The following is an 18,963-nucleotide window of genomic DNA, read 5'->3' on the forward strand; positions in this document are numbered from 1 at the left end:
TCCTGCTTCAGCAACACGGGCTGCTCCCTCTGCCTGGAAGGTTCTTCCCCAGATACGTGCACGGTTCTTTCCCTCTCCTCTTGAAACCACGCAGGACCCTGTGGGGCTCCTGGGCACAAAAGCCTTTCTGTGTCCCCTTCTCTGAGTTCCAAAGGGCAGGTTCAAACAGTTGCTAATCAGGGAAGGGAGGGGATATGGAGACAAGGAAGAAGCAGTCAAGAAACAGTAGTACAGCCTTGGGGGCAGGGTCCTGGTTCCCCCTCAAGGGATATATACATAATGTTATCTTTGAGCTCTTCTGAAGAACTAAAACCCTCACCAAATGGAAGATGTGATGAAGCACTCTTCATTCCAGGGAAGGTCACAGTTCGCCCATCATAACCTGACACCAGATGATCTCTGGATTGAAGGAATGCGGTCCCTGCAGGTACCCTGATCCTTATCGGCAACCCTGCCCCTGGACTATAAGACGCCTCACAGGCCCCCCCCAGGGTGGAACACACAGTTTTGAGGGCATTAGCCTACTGTGTCCCCCTTTACCTGGCAAAACAATAGAGCTATTCTTTTCTACTTCACCCAAAACTCTGTCTCTGAGATGTAATTTGATGCTGGGGTACAGACGCCAGATTCGGCTTCACTCTTCAAGTCTTTGCTCAGATGTCACCTTCTCAATAAGACCCACATGACAACCATTTAAAATGCAAAGAACCAGTTTCCCATAACATATTCTATTTTTCCATAGCACTTAACCACATTCTATTGTACTATATAATTTCAATATGTCCACTGTTTATCGTCTGTCTCCTTTCACTAGAATATTAGCTCCACAACGCAGAGACGTTGTCTGCTGGCTCATGGCTATATCCCCAGTGCCTAGAACAGTGCCTGGTACATAGTAAGTGCTCAGTAAGTCTTTGTGGAATGAATGAATGACCCTTCCCCAAACCTGGGGATATGTGGAGTCCTGGCAGCATCACCCACTGCCAATTACCCTACCATTTCTACCCTCAGCCAGAAACTGCTCCCAAAGAACCAAGGGGGCCCATTATCAGGAGAGGAAGAAGGGGTTCCCCCCGAGAGATTCTAACTTTCTGTGCCACACATGGGAAGATCCATCTCCCGGCCCAGAGTGGTCCCAGGGAAGCATTCCTCTGGGTCTGTGGCAGGGAAGGGTCCAAGTGCTCAGGGCAAAGATAATTCCAGCATATAGGCGCTCTTGTGACAACCTGGGGACAGAGTAACCCTGATGGTTAGAGAGAGGCAGAAGGGCTTTAAGCACAGGCCTAGGAGATGTAACCAGCTGCCCCCACTTGAGCAATCTGGACAGACATGGTCTCCTTCTTCAGCCACACCAGGCCACTTCTGACGACGCCGTGGGTCCCATCTCAGGTCATGTGTGACCCTGGGCAAGGCAGAACCTCTCAGTCTGATCTTCCTCACAGGTAGCTCGGAATTTAATCACACAGTAGAGGCCAAAGCCATTTGTTGGCTATAAAGGACTGGTCTCAAATCCTCAAGTAGGAGCTTCCTTCCCCTGGTGACACTGCCGAGTCCTTCCCACTCCACGTGTGGATTCACAACAGTGCCTGAAGAGAGAGGATGAAAAAGAAGGTGGAAGGGGGCAGACTGGAGGCAAGTTCAGCAGTGAAAGGGCTTAGTCCCCAAAGGCCTCTGGGGTCATGAGCGTCATTGTTCCAGTCTGTTCCAGTCTGAACCAGGCCCGCAGAGCCCTGAGCCCTAAGCCCAGATGAAGATCCTGAATACAGCTGCCATGCTCTGCCAGGGGCAGGGCCCCAGGACCCATGGCAGAAGGGACAGATGGGCCTCCTGCCTTAAGAGGAGAGACCTGGGGGAGGAGCTGCTCCAGCAGGAAACCGGGGCAGAGCAGGAACAATAGCGAGGTTTCTTCCTTCCCTGTTTTCTTTGGCATCTTAGCTGCCAGAGCCCACATCCCGCTCCTCCAGGTCCTTGGCTTCCCTCCACGCCCCTCCCTTCAGCCCCCTGACAGAGGAGCACCTGTCCTCTCCCTGTGCTGCACCTTCTCACTTTGCTCCACACAGAGCGTTCAGGGGGGTTTTAGCATTACAGTCACAACTTGAGGAAACTTTATTGAGCCTTACTCTGTGCCAAGCACTGTACTGAGTGCTTCCCAACCACAGGTCATGGTAGTGGTGGTGGGGTCTTCAGTGCATCTCCACCCCTGGAATCCTGGCGGTGGGTCCCTGCCCCTCTTCCAAGCCCTTGAGGGCCCTCCAGCCTCATTCCCCACATGCCTCACCTGGGGGTGGGAAGAGGGAAGGGTGGGAGGGGTGGGTGGAAAGCAGCTGGGAGCTCAGAGGGAAGGGGCAAGAAGGGGGGGGGCGGCGAGGAACGGGACCGGAAGGAAGTGTCACCGAGTCCAGGGGTAGGAGGACTTGACTTTGGGGAACTAAAAAAGACCACATGTAAGAGAGACAGACATGGAAAAGGATGTAGAGACAAAGTCATAGAGAGTAAAATCACATAGAGAGGAAAGGTGAAATAGAGTAGATAGGACGGCTGAGTCCGGCGCAGGCTGGCACGGTGCCCACTTATCTCAAAACGCCCCCTCTCCAACCCTGGAGGCCTGCCGGGCCGAGTGGGGGAGAGGCCCAAGATGGCCGGACCACCCCACACGGCCCTGCCCGCCGCCCGCCCCTGCCACCGGCCGGTAGGGAGTGGATGGCGGCGGCGCTGTCCTCAAGGAAGCGCATCATTCCAACCTTGCCGGGCGCGAAGCCCGGTCAGGATGCCCAGGTCGCAGGAGGAAAAGGAGGAGCTGGACCCAGCGCCCGAAGAGAAGAAAAGGGGAAGACCATGGCCAGAGATAAAGGTCCAGCGGAGGCAGACGGCCGGAGGTCGGTAGGACGGGAGAGCCCGGACCCGACAAAGTCTCCCGGAGGGCCCGGGACAGGCAGCGCGGAGTAGAGCACAGGAGCCGCCCGAAGCGCACCATGCGCGGGTCCCAGGCAGCCCGACGGGTCTACAACCGCCAGCCGGGTCACGTGGCCCGAGCGGGCCCGAGCGGGCGGGCTGCTGCCCCGGCCGGGGGGAGGGGAGCGCGGGGCCGGGGTCAGCGGCGAGACCGCGGCGGCCTCGAAGTTCCCTCCCAGTGCGCAGTGCTGGCCGCCTGGTGCGGGAGCCGCCCACTGCCCCCGCCCGCGCGCCCGCCCGCCCCGCCGCGGGGCGCCTGCCTTGTATATAGCGCGCCCCACAGGGCCCGCGCCAGGAGGCGAGCCACGCCGCGGGCGCGGGAGAGCGCTCGGCGCCCGGGAGCCAGTCCCCGCGGCCCGCTAAACCGCCGCCGCAACGTGCGACCCCTGCGGGGGCTGCTGCCTTGAGACCATGAAGAAGGAAGTGTGCTCCGCGGCCTTTCTCAAGGCAGTGTTCGCAGAGTTCCTGGCCACCCTCATCCTCGTCTTCTTCGGCCTCGGCTCGGCCCTCAAGTGGCCGTCGGCGCTGCCCACCATCCTGCAGATCTCGCTGGCCTTCGGCCTGGCCATAGGCACCATGGCCCAGGCCCTGGGGCCTGTGAGCGGTGGCCACATGAATCCCGCCATCACGCTGGCCCTCCTACTGGGCAACCAGATCTCCCTGCTCCGGGCAGCTTTCTACATGGTGGCCCAGCTGGTGGGCGCCATTGCCGGGGCTGGCATCCTCTATGGGGTGGCACCACGCGATGCCCGAGGCAATCTGGCCGTCAACGCGGTGAGTGCCAACGGGTCTGGTTGTGGGGCAGGGACCCTGTGGTGGGCTCTGGACCTGGCCCCCAAACCCCATCTCCAGAATGGGTGCCACAGAGTGGTCCAGTGCACACCTCTGCCAGGAAGGTCACAGCTTCCTAAGGCTGGGAAGATGGATCTCCATGTGTGCCCCTCAGCCCACCGCTGTGGTTCATATTCACCTCCTCTGCCTGACCCCCTCATGCTGCCCCATCCTGGCCTCTCTCCTGGTGCCTGCCTGCTGCCCCTCTTTTCTTACCCAAAACCTCTCTCTCTTCTCCTGTCTTACCTCTGAGCTCTTTTGTCCTCTCGGGCACCTCATTGCTCCTGTGTGCCCCTCAGTGGAGTGGTCTCATGGAACCATCAGAGAGAGGTGGGTTGTGATGCTGTCTTCTGTGGCCCTGGCCTCTCCTGGTCTCATTTTTCTCACTCACACTACGTGGGAATGGTCATAACAGCAGGGACTATTATGTGGGACTCCTGCATAACAGCAGGAGTCAGGGAGTTATGTTTAGAAACTGTGCTTGTGAACTCCCTGATGTGGGGCCAGTGCATACAGTCTCTGATGAGTATTGGTTCCTGCTCCTGGCCCCCTGCTGCCTCCCCCTCACGCAGCCCCAGATTCAGCCCCCATGTCCCATGCAAACTGGGTTCATTAATCAAACACAGAGGAGGATTTTCTCGACCATTGTCAAGCGGTGAGTCAGCCCCACCAGAGAGACGGGTTTGAGGTTGGAACTGGCAGCGGGTCAGGCACAGGCGGGAGGCTGGCTTGGGGGGTGCCGTAAGCAAACTGGGCAGCTGCCCATAGGAGGGAGGGTAAATGCCAGCTTGTGGGGACTGGGGACTGGGCAGAACGCGTGACAGGCCTGTGTCCAGGAAGCGCTCCCCTCACACTTGCCCTTTAGCCACAGCTTTGCGCTCCAGGCTTTGTGCTCACTGCGAAGTATGTAGTGTCTTCAGTAGATGACCTCCCTGATGTGACAGGGCTTGGCTTCCAGGTGCTCAGGCTCCAGATGTCCCTGGAGGCCAAAAGCCCATCCCCCCAAGTCCCTGGCCATAACGCCAGAAGAAGGCAGGGCCCCTAACACACCCTTCCCTTGCAGCTCAACAACAACACAACTCCGGGCCAGGCCGTTGTGGTGGAAATGATTCTGACCTTCCAGCTGGCGCTCTGCATCTTCTCCTCCACCGACTGCCGCCGCATCAGCCCTGTGGGCTCCCCAGCCCTGTCTATTGGCTTGTCCGTCACACTGGGCCACCTAGTGGGGGTGAGCAGTGCTGCCCCTTGGGGCAAATAATGGGGAGTACCTTCTGGACCTATGAGCCTGGCAGTTAAGGCCTGGAGTGGAGCTGCTCTACTCTGGCCCAGACTTGATCCCCTCAAACCTTCTCCAGTCCAAGGAAAGATGGAAGTGAGTGGGAGTTGGGATGGGGGCAGGAAGCCAAGCCCAAGCACAAGACAGAGAGGAGAGGAGGGGTCCGTAGGAACCTGTGGAGGGAGAGGGCACCAGCCTAGGCATTGGGAGACAGTTGGAGACCTGGCTGAGCCCCTGAACTGCTGGGGGACCCAGGGAGACTCCGGGCTGGGTGGGAGTAGACAAGCCCGCCTCACCACCTCCCTCTCTCTGTCCAGATCTACTTCACCGGCTGCTCCATGAACCCGGCCCGCTCTCTCGGCCCCGCAGTGATCATGAAGCAGTTCAGCCCCTCGCACTGGGTGAGTCTGGGCCTCCCCTGGCTCCCTAGCAATGAGGGCCTAGAAACCCGGCCTTAGCAGCTGACAGCTAACAGGACTGGTGGCGGCCTAGGGCTTGGGGGTGGCTGGAGAGAGAAGGGGATACAGCCAGAACAAGGACAGGGGCGGGGTAGGTTTTTCAGGCAGGGGACCCTGGCTTGAGGGGAGGGGCTCCCTATGTGTGTCTGTCCCTCTAGGGAAGGGAAAAGGATCTGTACTCCAGTGTCGCGCTCTGAGGATTTTGCTTCCATCTTTCTGGATGGTGGGGGGCAGGGGGTCCGTGTGTCTGTCCTCTTTGATATTTTATTTATCTGTCCCTGTTGGGGGAATGGGGAGAGTCTTCCTTCCTGTGGGTCTGTCCCTCTGGACAATCTGTCTGTCATCTCCTTTGAGAGCTCTCCCTGTGTGGAAGGGAGAGGTGTTCTGTTCACCTCTCCGAGCATCTCCACGTCTGTTCCCTCTGAAGGTTCATTGGTCTCTCTTTAGGGTGGGGTTGGCGGGGCCCTGTCCCTCTGGAGATGTCTGTCTCCTCTGAGGATCTGGGTGTCTGTGGTCCATGTCCCTGTCATTGGGGAGTGGGGTGTCAGTGTATCTGCCCCTGAAGCGGAGAGAAGTCTTTCCTTCGGGAGGTCTGGAAGTCTGTCTGTCTCCTCTGAGAGGCCCATGGGTCTGTCCTCTGGAGGGGGAGGTCTTGGTCTCTGAGGCCTGGGGCTCAGCCCACTGACACGGCTCTGTCTCCACCAGGTGTTCTGGGTGGGGCCCATCATGGGGGCTGCCTTGGCTGCTATCCTCTACTTCTACCTGTTCTCCCCCAACTCCCTGAGGCTAAGTGAGCGTGTGGCCATCATCAAGGGCGCGTCTGAGCCTGAGGAGGACGGAGAGGAGCGGAGGAAGACCATGGAGCTGACTGCCCAGTGACCAGCATCACGCAGGGGCCAGCCTCTCAGCCCCTGAACCGCAGGGGGAAAGAAGAGAAACACATGATGGCAAAGCTTCCTTCCCCCGCAGCTGAGGAGGAGGTGCTGGCTCCCCAGGCTGAACAGTTAGAGTTGGAGCAGGAACACAGGATGGGACTCTTGGGGTGGGGGCCAGGGGCTGGGGTCTGGTGGGGAAGGGGTGTCTCTGGCACAGGGCAGACTGCTGCAGCGAGGTCAGACCTCAGGGATTGTGAATGCAGTGCTAAGCTTGCAGGCTGCCCCAGGCCACGCCAGGAAGGGGTGGCTGGCAGTCTGTGTCCCCTCCCTCTCCCCAGCCCCTCCTCAAGAGCCAGGGGGATCCCAGCCCCCGGGACAGCAGAGGCTGACCCTCCCCAGAGCTCTTTAGGAGGGAGGCAACCTGGTTCATTACATGCCACCTTATTTATTTCTGCTCAAGGATGCATGGGGTAGGGCTGCTGGTGTTAGGGGCGGAGGCTTCCCAATAAACCACTGACATTCATGTTCGGCCTCGTCTCTCTCCAGAAGCCTCACTTCAGGATACTCTGGCTCATCACCTCTCCTCCTCATCATCCCACACCCTCTTCCACCGTCTCCACAATCCTCTGTGGAAAGATAGGGAAGCTGAGGCCAGGGGAGGCTTAGAGAGTCAGAGAGCGGGTTGGGAGGAGAGAGAGAAAGAGACCAAATGTAGCAACAGAGCTAGAGGTCAGGAGGGGGCAGTGGGAGCAGAGAAGGAAGGGTCCTCACCGAGCCCAGCCTCTACCAGCCATGGTTCCCACTGTCTTCCCCTCTGGGCCTGTAGCTCTGCCCTTACCTGCCCTTGTCCCCTTGCCACTGACACTCCTTAGGAAACCCCCTTAAACTCACTAAGCCTCCCATCTCTTAAGCTATAAAGTGAGGATAAAAAATGCTTTCCTCACAGGGTCGTCGTGGGGTCAGATGAAGGGAGGGAGTGAGATTCCTGGGACTGGGCTGCTCTCTGTGGCGGAAGGGGGACACAACAGCTCAGGACACAACTCTTCATCAGTGTTACTCTGACTTTGAGTTCAAACCTGGTTGTGCAACTTCGGATAACACAAACTCTCTGAGTTTTAATTACCTCATCTGTAAAATAGGGATACTTGTACCCATTTCATGGATTGTTATGGGGATAAAATGAAACAATGGATAAAAGGGAAACACTTGTGCAAACAGGGACAGGCACCTCAGATCGAGGGCTCGATTTGCTAGTGTGAAGAAAGACCAGCACGTCTACAGCTGGGACCCCAGCCACACCGCAGTTCTGGGCCTCTGCTCTCCCGAGAGTGTTTAAACCTGAGCTCGCGCTTCTTTCTGGTGTGGGAACCTCTCCGCCATGGTTATCAGTTTTGCCTCAGAAGAGGAGGGCCCAGCAGGGCCAGGAGATGGACTGAGAAGCGATGGGTGAAGCTATAGACAGTGGCTGGCCAGGGTCAGTCCCAGGGGCTGGGGGTGAGGAGGGGCAGACTCCCCAGCCCTCCTCCAAACTTGAGTCTAGTATATGTAAATGGTAGCGGCAGCCGGCACCCTGCCCTGCCTGCCTGGCGGCTTGCAGTTAACACCAAATGGCAGTGTGTGTGAAGCCCCGGTAAAGGAGCAGTCCCCCACCTGCTGCCTCCACCCCTGCCCCTACCCAAGAGACCGGCGCAAGTGCCAGCTCCGACCAGCAGGGGGCGGCCTCGTCCACCGAATCCACCGCTGCCGCGCTTCCTGTTCCCCGAGTCCCGGGTCTGGGCCAGATGCGGCGTGGAGGAGAGGGGACCCTGGGGAGTCTTTCAGGTCTGGGTCCCCTGGGCCACCAGGAAGCAGCTACCCCAAGCCCCCCCCCCGCCACCCCACTGTCTGGGAGTGGGTACAGAAGAGAGGGGATTCCTCCGCCCGCCCGGGGGCTGCCAGTTTCATCTGGTAGGAAAGTGGACAAGGTAACAGGATGGAGACATGGAGGAGGACTAGGGGTCAAGGCCAGGAATAGACGGAGGGTTGGCTGCCTAGATGGCTGGGCAGGAGGAGGGGTTGCTGGGAGGGTCGGCTCTCTCAACCCCAATCTGAGCCTCAGCTTCCTTCTCCGGCGGTTATGGACGAGAATATCAGACCTCCTCGCAAGACTTCCACACAAGACTCAAGTGAGGCACAGCCGTGACTGGGAGGCAGCCCTCTCCATCCAGCCCAGCAACTTGGTTCCTTTCTCCGACGGGCCCCACGGGGAGCATGACGGGGTGAACGGTGGGCCTATGAGGGACAGGCCCTGAGGGATGGGCGGGGCACCCAGTCCGAGGGAGGTACTGGCCAGTCCGAGGGCAAGGGTCCGCCTAGGGCATGGGGCTGACTAGGTGCCGCGGGCCGGGCAGTTTGGCCAGCAGAGGGCGCTGCGCTCCCTGCTGTCCGATCCTCCCCGCGCGGCTCGAGTCTGGCGCTCACATAGACCTGCGCACGCACGAGCCCGCACACGCTAGCGCCGCTCCACAAGGCTCTTCGGTTGTACCCAGCGGGCTCCGTGTTTCGGCATAGACCGCTCACTCCGCGTGTGTGCAGAGCCACATCGCCCGTCCCCCATTCCCTGTCACAGGGCCGCTCGGGACCAGACCCAGCTGCCTGGCTCCACGTGTTATCAGCGAGGTATACGTGTGTGTCATATCCAAGCACACACATGCTCAGTCATCCCTCTGACCCTCTGCTCCACCTGAAGACAGAACCCAAAAGAGCTTTGATTCTCCTGTAGGAGGCTTCCTCCCCTTCCCTTCCTCCTCTGCCCAGGGGCTGCCAGTTTCACCAGGTAGGAAGGTGGACATGGTGACATGATGGAAAGATGGGGGAGGACTAGGGGTCATGCAGAGAACAGACAGAGGGTTTGCTGTCTAGATGGATGGACAGGAGGAGGGGTTGCCGGGAGGGTCGGCTCTGTCAGCGCCCCTCTGAGCCTCAGCTTCCTCTTTCCACCATTTTGTGGGGATGGGTGAGGGGATACAAGGGAAACTACCTTGAATCTTTCCCTTTCTGTCATGTTTTTATTGTCCCTTCTCATCTCTTCCAGTTCCCTCCTCCTTCCCCTCCTTCTTGCTCCCCCATCCTCTCCAAGCCCTGAGAGAGAACCTCAATCAGAGCTCACATTGCCCCTTGTGCCCACGCACACACCGCACACACATCTCCCCACAGAGACGCCCACCCCACTAGTCTGGGGAGCCCAGAGACAGGCCTCTGAGAGGTTAAGAGCACACAGCCACCTGACAGGCAGCTGTAGGCAGCCAGGTGTGGGGCTTGAAAAAAGCTCTTGGACCAAGAGTGACCTCAAAAGCATACTACTAGGGCCCAGGACTGGCTGGGTCCAGGGACAGGCTGGCTGGAGCTGGAGCAAGTCCTGGCCCATGTCCACCTGTCCTCAGGGGGTGAAGGACCTTGTTCCAGGCCAGGCAGGGCCCCAGGAGGTTCTTCTCTAGGCCAGCTAGAGACCAGGGCTGCCACTACCCTTAAGGCTCTCAATCTCCAGGGCCCAGAGCAGGGGCCTCAGGTGCTGCTTGTCCTGGACCCTTCCCACCCCAGCACGGCCCTCACAGCTGTCTCACTGGAGTGGGAAGGGAGGTGACAGTCCTAATAACCAACATTTTCTGACTGGGGGGTGCTCTCCTAGGGAGGTGGGAATTATCATCTCCACTTTTTTTTTTTTTGGCCATACCACGTGGCTTGCGGGATCTTAGTTCCCCAACCAGGGATCGAACCTGGGCTCCTGACAGTGAAAGCTCAGAATCCTAACCACTGGACCACCACGGAATTCCCAACATCTCCACTTTAAAAGTGGGAAAGCTGAGGTCACAGGAGTTAAGCACTGGTCAGGGGTACAGAATATGTGGCAGTGTTCAAATGCTTTCACTTTCTTGTCTTATCAAAGGTTCTCAACAGACAGGCATTACTGCTGTTTGGTGCCTGTGTACAGGTGCAGAAACTGAGGCTAGGTAAGATGTAGGGACTGGCAGGTGTCTGTCCCCAGGCCCTGTATGACCCTGTGTGAGGGGAGGGAAGGAGATAGATGCCCGTGAGATTCCCTGGGACAGCCAGGGAAATCCCCGCACCCTCACCCCCCCAACCCCAGGGCCAGAGAGGAATGTCACTCACACTACATTCCTTCAATCTTGAGCATTTCTTGGAAGACTCCTTCATGCCAGGCAAGCCTGGGAGTCTGCACTGGAACAGTGGAGGCACCGAGGAAGTCAAAGCCAGAAGTAGCCACTGGCTTTGCCCAAGCCCAGCTTCTCTACAAAGCTTGCCCTGACTCTCCTGGAGGCGAAAATTAGGGCAGGCTTCATAGAGGAATTGAACTTGAGCAAAGTCTTGAAAGAGAAACAAAGAGGAAAGGCATTCCAAACCCATGGTCTCTCCACTAGTCTGTGATTACCCAGGCACATTATAAAGAAGCAGCCAGGAGAGGGAGAAGTGAAAATCATAGATGAGGCTGGGAACAGCCAAGAGAGGGCCCCAGTTGCTCAAAGGGAGCCAAGAACACCAGGAGGGGCCCCCTGACGCAGACACAGGAGGAGGGCTGCCTCTTCTTCAGGGCCAAAGGGAAGCTGGTGAGGACATGGGGCAGCTGCTGGTGAGTTTGCGGCTGGGGGAGGGTGGGTGGAGGGATGGGAAGAAGTCTTGCCAGCGGGTTTCACTTTCTAGGTAGGACAGGAGGCAAGTAGATCTGCTGGAGGGAAGCCAGAGCAAGGTAGGGTACTTGAAGAGAGTACGGAAGGTTTGAAGTAGGGCTTACAAGAATGGGGAGAGAGCCGCCTGGCGACGGTGTGGTGTAAGGATTGCTGAGCAGAGCTGTGACCCCTACTGAGGCCAGAGACCATGGACTTGTCATGGCGACAGTCTGCACGGCTGGGCGAGTTTCTCCAGCAGCGCTCAGCAGGGCAGATGGGGGCAGAGGGGTGTGGAGAAGAATGAGGATGGAGGGACACGGTTGGGGGGGGCGGGGTGCAGAGAACAGGGAGCTGGGACAGAGGGCACTGAGGTGAGATGCCAGGGGATCTGGCTGGAGAAGGTAGAGTCAAGCCAGGATGGCTGGATGAACAGAAAGGGGCTGGGGGAGACATTGGGGGAGGAATGTGACTGGGACTGAAATGGGGGAGGGTGGATGGACAGAGCCTGTGGTCAGAGTTGGGATGTTTCACTTGAAGATTTCAGAAGACCCAGCCCCAGGTGAGGACAGGTATAAGGCTATAAGGAGAGCCAGCTGAAATGAAGCAGACATGAAAGTCACCTGACTCCAGGAGGCCAAGAAGCTTTTACTCACTCATTCGTTCATTCAACAAATATTTATTGAGGACCTTACTGCAGCAGTGAGCAAATCCCTGTGCAAGACGTCACATGTAGGGATGAACAAAACTTGGTTCCTGCCCCCTCACCCAGGAAAGGGGGAGGTGACATCAAAGCTGAGCCTTAGGAATAGGACTCACCCAAGCAAAGGACGTGGGATGGGCTTTGCAGGGAGAGGAGAGAGTATCCCGCAAGGGGAGAGCAGCATGGAGTGTTCTAGAACCATTGGCCTTTTGGTGAGGCCAGAGGGTAAAGGACAAGGCAAAAAGTGGGGAGAGGTGAGGTGGAAGGCGCAGGATCCCAGAGGACCTTGTAGGCCAGGCACGGAGCTCACAGAGGGGACAGGAGGCTTTAAGTGATTTTAGCAGGGGGCAGCAGCATCCGATTTGCATTTTCGAGAGATCACTCAGGCTGCAGTGTGGGTAATTGATTAGAGCAGAGCAAGGGAGGAGACAGAGAGAATGGTTAAAGGCTGCAGGGCAGCAGGGCTGGCAGGAAGAGGGCACAGGCAAGAAATATTTAGGATTCAGTATCACCAGGACTTGCTGCCTTTGCTGGATGGGGGTGGGAGGGTGAGGTCAAGGATGCCTCCCAGGTGCCGCCAACTGAGCTGGGACAACAGAAGGAGTGCTTTTGGGGTCACAGGGAGAGACGAGGATCTTGTTGTGAGACAGGTGGCATCTGGGGAGCCTGAGGACACCAGGGGACAACCACTGGGCAGGGAGATATGGTGGGGGGTGAGGCCAGGGCACCCAGATGTGGTGAACAGGTGAAGAGTGTACTATTTTAACAGCTCGGCAGGTTCTTCTTAGGGAAGGAACACTTTTATTTGAGAAAATACCTTGGTATATTGCTGGGGGTTAAAGGGCAGAGCCTAGGGCGTGGGTAACCTTAGGGCCAGCATAGCCACAAAACTGGTAAGCTACGCTGTGTGGCGTGAGAGGGATTGTTTTGGCCCCTGAGAAGGAGGAGAGCAGAGAAGTAAGGGGAAGGGCTGAGTTGGGGGAGGGGAGGCAGAAAGAGGCAGAAGTGGGTGAAAGGCCAGCGGAAACTCGTGGCTGGCGGGCAGCAGAGGTGCCCATTGCCACAGGTGTCACTGATCAGCTGTGGAATAAACACCCCCTCCATCTGCCCCCCTGCACCCACACAGACCCACGTCCTCAGTAAAGCTGACTCCGTTCACATCAGCTTTCAGTGAGTGGGGTTTTAGGTGGGAATGGAGGACAGAGCCTCATTCACATCTGGGTTTATGGGGCTCAGAAGAGCACGAGCCCACTTGGAGGCCAAGCCTGCAGGCAAAGGGGGCCGGGGAACAGGTGCTGCGGGAAGTGCACAGGGCCCCTGAAGCAGGCCTTGGACCTGGGGATCTCAGTGATCTTGCTCTAAGCTGACATCGGGGGTGGGAGCGCCCTGGAATCCCATGGCCCGCGCTACTCCGGCACCTGTGGCCCCCAAGGCCGGGCGTCTGCCCGCAGCAGAGTTAGGCCTGTCCAGCTTGGAAAACTCCTGGGAGGTTCCAGCTCAGTGCCCGGGGAGGGCCCCCCTCCTCTGGCCGTCAGGTGAGCTTAGGGTGGAGCGGGCATGTGAGAGCCACCCGTCATGCCACCCCTACTCCCACCCACCCAGACGCACATAACCCTGTCAGCCCGCCCCCTGCCAGTCTGACCACACAGTCCTCAGGGCAGCAGCACTGTGGAAGAGCTGCAGGCTGGGGCCGGAGCAGCCCGGAGACAGGAGACCAGGGGAGGCAGAGGAGATCAGAGGGAAGAGAAACAGAGGCCCCGGGGGCAAAGGCACCAGGACCCGGACGCAATGGAGTCAGGCAGGCGCAGCTTGGCCAAGACGCTGGTGTGCCGGCTCTGCACGACCATAAGCAAGGCTGTGTTTGCCGAGTTCCTGGCCACGGGGCTGTACGTGTTCTTTGGCGTGGGCTCGGCTCTGAGATGGCCCTTGGCGCTTCCCTCTATGCTGCAGGTTGCCATCACCTTCAACCTGGCCACGGCCGTGATCGTGCAGATCACCTGGAAGGCTAGTGGGGCCCACGTCAACCCTGCTGTGACGCTGGCCTTCCTCGTGGGCTCCCAAATCTCCCTGCCCCGTGCTGTGGCCTACGTGGCTGCCCAGCTGGCAGGGGCCACGGCGGGGGCTGCTCTGCTTTACGGGGTCACGCCCGGGGACATCCGAGACACCTTTGGGGTCAACGTGGTAGGTGCGGGGAGGGGGAGGGGGCAGGTCCATACAGGTGGAAATGGGGGAGGGCCAGGCTGGAGGAGAGGGGACAGGGAGGTAACAGAGCAACACCTGCTCTGGGCTGGGACCCGGGACCCAGGGGAATGACTGTGGCCTTAGTGCAGGGAGAGCAGGAATGGGATTGTGGCACAGGGGGAGCAGGAAGAAGCCACACTAAGGGACAGGAGTCGGAAAAGGACCAGGCATTTAAGGGTGGGGGTAGGTGGGGAGAGGTGGAGCTGCGGATAGCGGCGGGGGACCCTGCACGCACTTCACCTCCCCGGCCCCACCCCACGTCCCCTGCTCCTCTGCTGTCCCATGCTCCTCCCTCCCCAGCGCCCTGAGGCCTGTCTCACTCCCCCAGACTCCTGGAATCATCTGTGTTCCACTTGCTTCCCCGAGTCCCTGCCTCCCACTCCTACCCACGACCCCTCCCAGGCAGCCTGCAGACGCGCATCGTGCATCTTAGCTTCCCCAGCCTCCTGCTCCCACCAGTCCTGAGCCCCCGCCTCCCCCTGAACCACTGGCCCCAACCGAGCCGTGTAGTGGGTGGGGTGCCACTCGCTTCTGCAGGGAGCAAGTGTCTGGGGCTCACCTGAAACCCACAACACAGCTCTCCTCAGCCCATTAGCTCCTTAAGTCCTGGGACTGGCGGTGGTGAGGCCTCTCACCCCTTACAGTGAGGAAATGAGGCCCAAGGGGTCACCAGCCCCGGGCAGAGCCCGCTGGCTCCAGTGTAACCCCCTTGCACAGGTCCGGAGCAGCGTCTCCACGGGCCAGGCGGTGGCAGTGGAGCTAGTTCTGACCCTGCAGCTTGTGCTCTGCGTTTTTGCTTCCACCGACAGCAGACAGACTACTGGCTCCCCAGCTGCCACGATTGGAGCCTCTGTGGCAGTGGGCCACCTCATTGGGGTAAGGGCAAAGGGGACACCGGGCCCATGTACCCACGGGTCCCTTCCTGGGGAGGCTGCAGGGGCCCTGAAGGCGAGGAGGTGTCCTTCCCTGAGCCCTCGAGTCTTGGGGCCAAGGCTGTGACCCGCACTCCAGGCCCCGGATAGGGTGCTACAGAGGCCAAGCCCGGGGCTGGGGCTCTGAGCCATGGTGGAGGGCACTGTCCCCTCCCAGGCCTGCCTTCAGCCTCCTCATGCCCTGACCTGCACTCACTCCCCAGATCTACTTCACCGGCTGCTCCATGAACCCAGCCCGCTCCTTTGGTTCTGCTGTCATCGTCGGGAAGTTCGCAGTCCACTGGGTGAGACCCTCTGCTGGCAGCCAGGGGAAGGGAGAGGGCCCCAGTGGCAATAGGGACTTTCACCAGCAGGAGAACCACAGACACTTGGGGAGACAAGTCCCCCTGCCACAGACCATCTTGACCCCCAGTGGAGGTTTCCCGAAGCTCAGAAGACCGGAGCCAGTATCCTTTCTTTCCAGCTTCAAAAAGTCCGGGGTACCCAGTGGACTGGCAAGAAATGAGCCAGGGCAGGAGCTGCAGCCTTGGCCCAGGCCTCAAGTCCTGGCTGTTTCCTTATTCACTCCTTCCAGCTGGACCACTTTCCAAACTTGGATAAAGAAAAAGACAAACAGAAATAGACACACACACACACACACACACACACACACACACACACACACCAGAAGGGACAGGAAGAGCACTAGCCAGTGTTCTGGGCTGGAATGGGGAAGGCGAGAAGAGAGAGGCAGGGGTGGCGGGGAGCCTGGCCCAGCCCCGTGGGAGGCAAGGTCCCTTCACCTGCGGGGACTCAGAGTGGGAGGTCAGGACTTGTGCTTCTCAAATTTGCCACCTCGTGGATGGCTCCAGGGTTCCTGGGAGACCAAGTCAACACTGGGAAGCAGGTGGGGTCCCAAAACCACCCTATGGTCCTGACGGCTCACGAGCAGGGTACCCACTTCTGCCTCCTCAGATCTTCTGGGTGGGACCACTGACGGGGGCGGTCCTGGCTTCGCTGATCTACAACTTTATCCTGTTCCCTGACACCAAGACCCTGGCCCAGCGACTTGCCATCCTCACAGGCACTGCAGAGGTGCAGGAGGTAGAAGGGGTGGAGCCCCAGAAGAAAGAATCTCAGTCCAGTTCAGAGGACACTGAAATGGAGAATGTGTGTCAGGTGGCATAGAACCTGGCCCCTGCCCTCAAACTTCTGAAAAGAGCCCTGAAAGTGGGCAGCATGCTTCGTGTAACCAGACTTCAGGTTTTCCTGGGGGGCGTGGGGCTTGCGAGGTGGGGTAGGGAGGCTTGGCCTCTTGTCCTAACAGGGTGGGCGGGGTATCCCTGGCATTACGTTTCTAGATGGAATCTGGGAAGCAAAATCTGCTCAGTTTCCTCCTCCTACCTCTCTTTTAATGGGACAGAGCAGAGCGAGGCAGGGGGAATTCATGATTGCTCTCCCTGTCTCTCATCTGTCTGGACCCCAGTGGGGGTCCTGGGCTTCCAGTTCCCCATGTCTTGGAGAAAAGGGAATTTGAGCCCAAACAGACACTCTGCTTAGAGACTGAGGGCTATGGGGACCTCTGGGAATCCCAACTTCTCACCCCACCCTTGGGGAGGAGGGACCAGACTTCCCAGAAGAATCAGACCCTAGGACAGCCTCTGCACTCCTCAAAGGGATGTCTCTGCTCTTGGATGAGGACGGGGGCTGTGGCTCCCCCCTCAGACGGGGGGCTTCCTGAGGCCAGAGACTGCCCTCCCAATAGATCTTCATTCCTTTCTCCTCCAAATGCTCAGCAGAGAGCCCCTCCCTTGGGAAGAGCTGACACAGAGAGGAACCTTTTCTCCGGCCAGCAGAGGGGCATGATATAGGCAAGGGAGGTTCAGGCCGGACAGGCCTTTCTCCCCAGGTGCTCTCCTGCCTTCCACTCCACAGCCCCATTCACAAGAGCAATCCTGAGAGGGGAAATGTCCTATCCCAGCACTCGGTCCCTGACCTGGGCCTGAAGAAGCCATCTCCAGCCTCATTCTCAGCTCTGGCGGGATCCCCAAAAAGCTGTTGAATACGTCCCAAGGATGGTAGGAACTCAGGAATGACCCAGGAAACCAAGATTTGCAATTCAGTGCCTCTGAAATATTACCTGAGCCTCACCTTGTTTGTTAATATTTGCAAGCTGTGGTAAATCCACTCTGCCTGTGGTTTGGGGTCCTGTCTGGCGCTCAGCTTCCTCAGCTGTAAAGTTTCCCCCCGAGATCGATGTTAAAACAAACAAGAGGTCGGAAAATGTTTTCGGAGGTTAAAATGCTAGAAAAACAAACCCAATAAATGATGATTATTGTTGCTGTTACTGTAATTACTGGGCTTGAATACAATTGCTGTTGGTAACGGGAGGAAGGAGGCCAAGAAGGGAGAGGGAGATGACTGAGAGGGAGGGAAAACAGAGTAGGCTTTTCTTTTCATCTGCTTTACTTACCAAGGGCCCTGCCTTCTTCTCTCCTGGGCCTACTGACCTGGGAGCTTTGTGAGTGAGTGTGGGGGGTGATCGGGGGAACAGGAGTCAGGCTGGGGAGGGACCCTGGGATGAAGAGACAAGCCAATAAAAGTCAGTTCTTCTCATCTCTATCGTGCCCGTCATTATGGTACCCTGTGATAGAGCAGCCAAAATGCACAAAAAAGATAGGTCCTTTTCCACAATGTCTCCAAAGGGGCTGGAGATAGGGGAGGGGCTGCCAAAGTCTCCCAAGGACAGGGCCCAGCCTGTGACAGTGCAGTGGCTGAGTCCTAAATGCTCGCGGCCACAGCAGCCGTGTTCTGTAATATCGTCAGTGCAGAGTACTACTCACATCTCTCCAGGCTGGGCCCCACTCGTCCATCTTCATGATCTCTCAGAGCCCAGGGCTTCCTGTGCCCTTTTATGAGCAGGGACAGCTGGGCACGCGCGTGCGTGTGTGTGTGTGTGTGTGTGTGTGTGATTGACTTGCTAAAGGTCACCCAGCTCAGTACCACAGCCCCCCAAGGTCTCCCCAGCTCCCAGCTTAGAATTTTCCAGAATAGAGCTCCGGGGGGCTTATACAAACTGCAGCCAGAGGAAGGAAGGACGCAGGAACTAGGAGATTGAAGAGGGCAGGGGGGTGGAGCTCCCGCAGTAGGTTCTTAAGCTCCTAGACAAATCATCTCCACATCCCCAGAGCCAAGCACACAGTGGGTGCTCAATAAAAGTTTGATGAATGAATGAATGAGGCTGGGCGGCTGGGGAGGGGAGGTGGTAATTGTTCAAGAGGAGAACTCAGGAGTCATAGCTCTAAATGAGCCAAGATGACAGAAGCTAAGAAGCCTATGCTCACAGGTCAGGGGAGCTGGGAAGAGGGTGCACAGCCACACTTGAGCCCCCGCCCCTACACCAGAGGAGACTGGGAAACCTCTGTCCCAGGGACTTCTGGGACAAGAGGGTAAGGGTGATTGCCTGAAGAGAAAGCTGGGGGCTATTTTCACAAATAGTTCTATTAAAGCTGTTTTCTGTCATAACAGACTAGAGCAAGAGGAGACAAGCTTCATGAGGTGAGGAATTAGGTTAGAATCTGAAGAGTATCCAAAGTTAGACACAGAAATGAGTAACCAAAGGTTAGCTTCTCCTTCTCTGGAGCCCTTTAATAGGACAGCTGGCCATCTGCTTGGATGTGGGAAGGGTTGGCCTTGGGGGGCCGGGGGCAGATCTCAGCGGTGCCAGCCAGGGGCTTTGCTTCACAGGCACAACCCCTGAGCCTGGATGGGGGGGCGGGAGCCTGGGGAGGGCAGAGACCCAACCAGGCAGACCCCTGGTGTGCACTCCCTTCCTCCCTTTTGTCAGGGGAAGTTTTTAATTAATGGTGTGTAATCTGATCTGGCCCTTCTCCCCGCTGAGCGCTGCCTTCAATCAGCGGAGCCATCTGCAATTGCAATTCATAATTCTCCCGAAAGGGAGGGGGGCCCGGGGCGGGCGCCTCGGTGATTAATACAATTAGCCTTTTATGTTGATGATTGTCTTAGCAGGAGCGGATGATGGGAGCACAGAGCCA

General features: G+C 58.0%; 2 protein-coding genes across 2 annotated transcripts; both read left to right on the forward strand.

Annotated features, from left to right (window-relative positions):
- Positions 1-3,360: 3,360 nt before the first annotated feature.
- On the forward strand, positions 3,361-6,489 carry AQP5 (aquaporin 5). The gene is made up of 4 exons (XM_029206619.1): positions 3,361-3,726; positions 4,847-5,011; positions 5,377-5,460; positions 6,223-6,489. The coding sequence occupies exons 1-4, from the start codon at positions 3,364-3,366 to the stop codon at positions 6,394-6,396; spliced, it is 786 nt and encodes a 261-aa protein (XP_029062452.1). The 5' UTR covers positions 3,361-3,363; the 3' UTR covers positions 6,397-6,489.
- A 6,909-nt stretch (positions 6,490-13,398) lies between these two features.
- Positions 13,399-17,475, forward strand: AQP6 (aquaporin 6). The gene is made up of 4 exons (XM_029206618.1): positions 13,399-13,937; positions 14,715-14,873; positions 15,133-15,213; positions 15,884-17,475. The coding sequence occupies exons 1-4, from the start codon at positions 13,545-13,547 to the stop codon at positions 16,094-16,096; spliced, it is 846 nt and encodes a 281-aa protein (XP_029062451.1). The 5' UTR covers positions 13,399-13,544; the 3' UTR covers positions 16,097-17,475.
- Positions 17,476-18,963: the final 1,488 nt, after the last annotated feature.

Source organism: Monodon monoceros, unplaced genomic scaffold (assembly GCF_005190385.1).
Source record: "Monodon monoceros isolate NGI ecotype Baffin Bay Population unplaced genomic scaffold, NGI_Narwhal_1 Super_Scaffold_6, whole genome shotgun sequence".
Classification (NCBI taxonomy): domain Eukaryota; kingdom Metazoa; phylum Chordata; class Mammalia; order Artiodactyla; family Monodontidae; genus Monodon; species Monodon monoceros.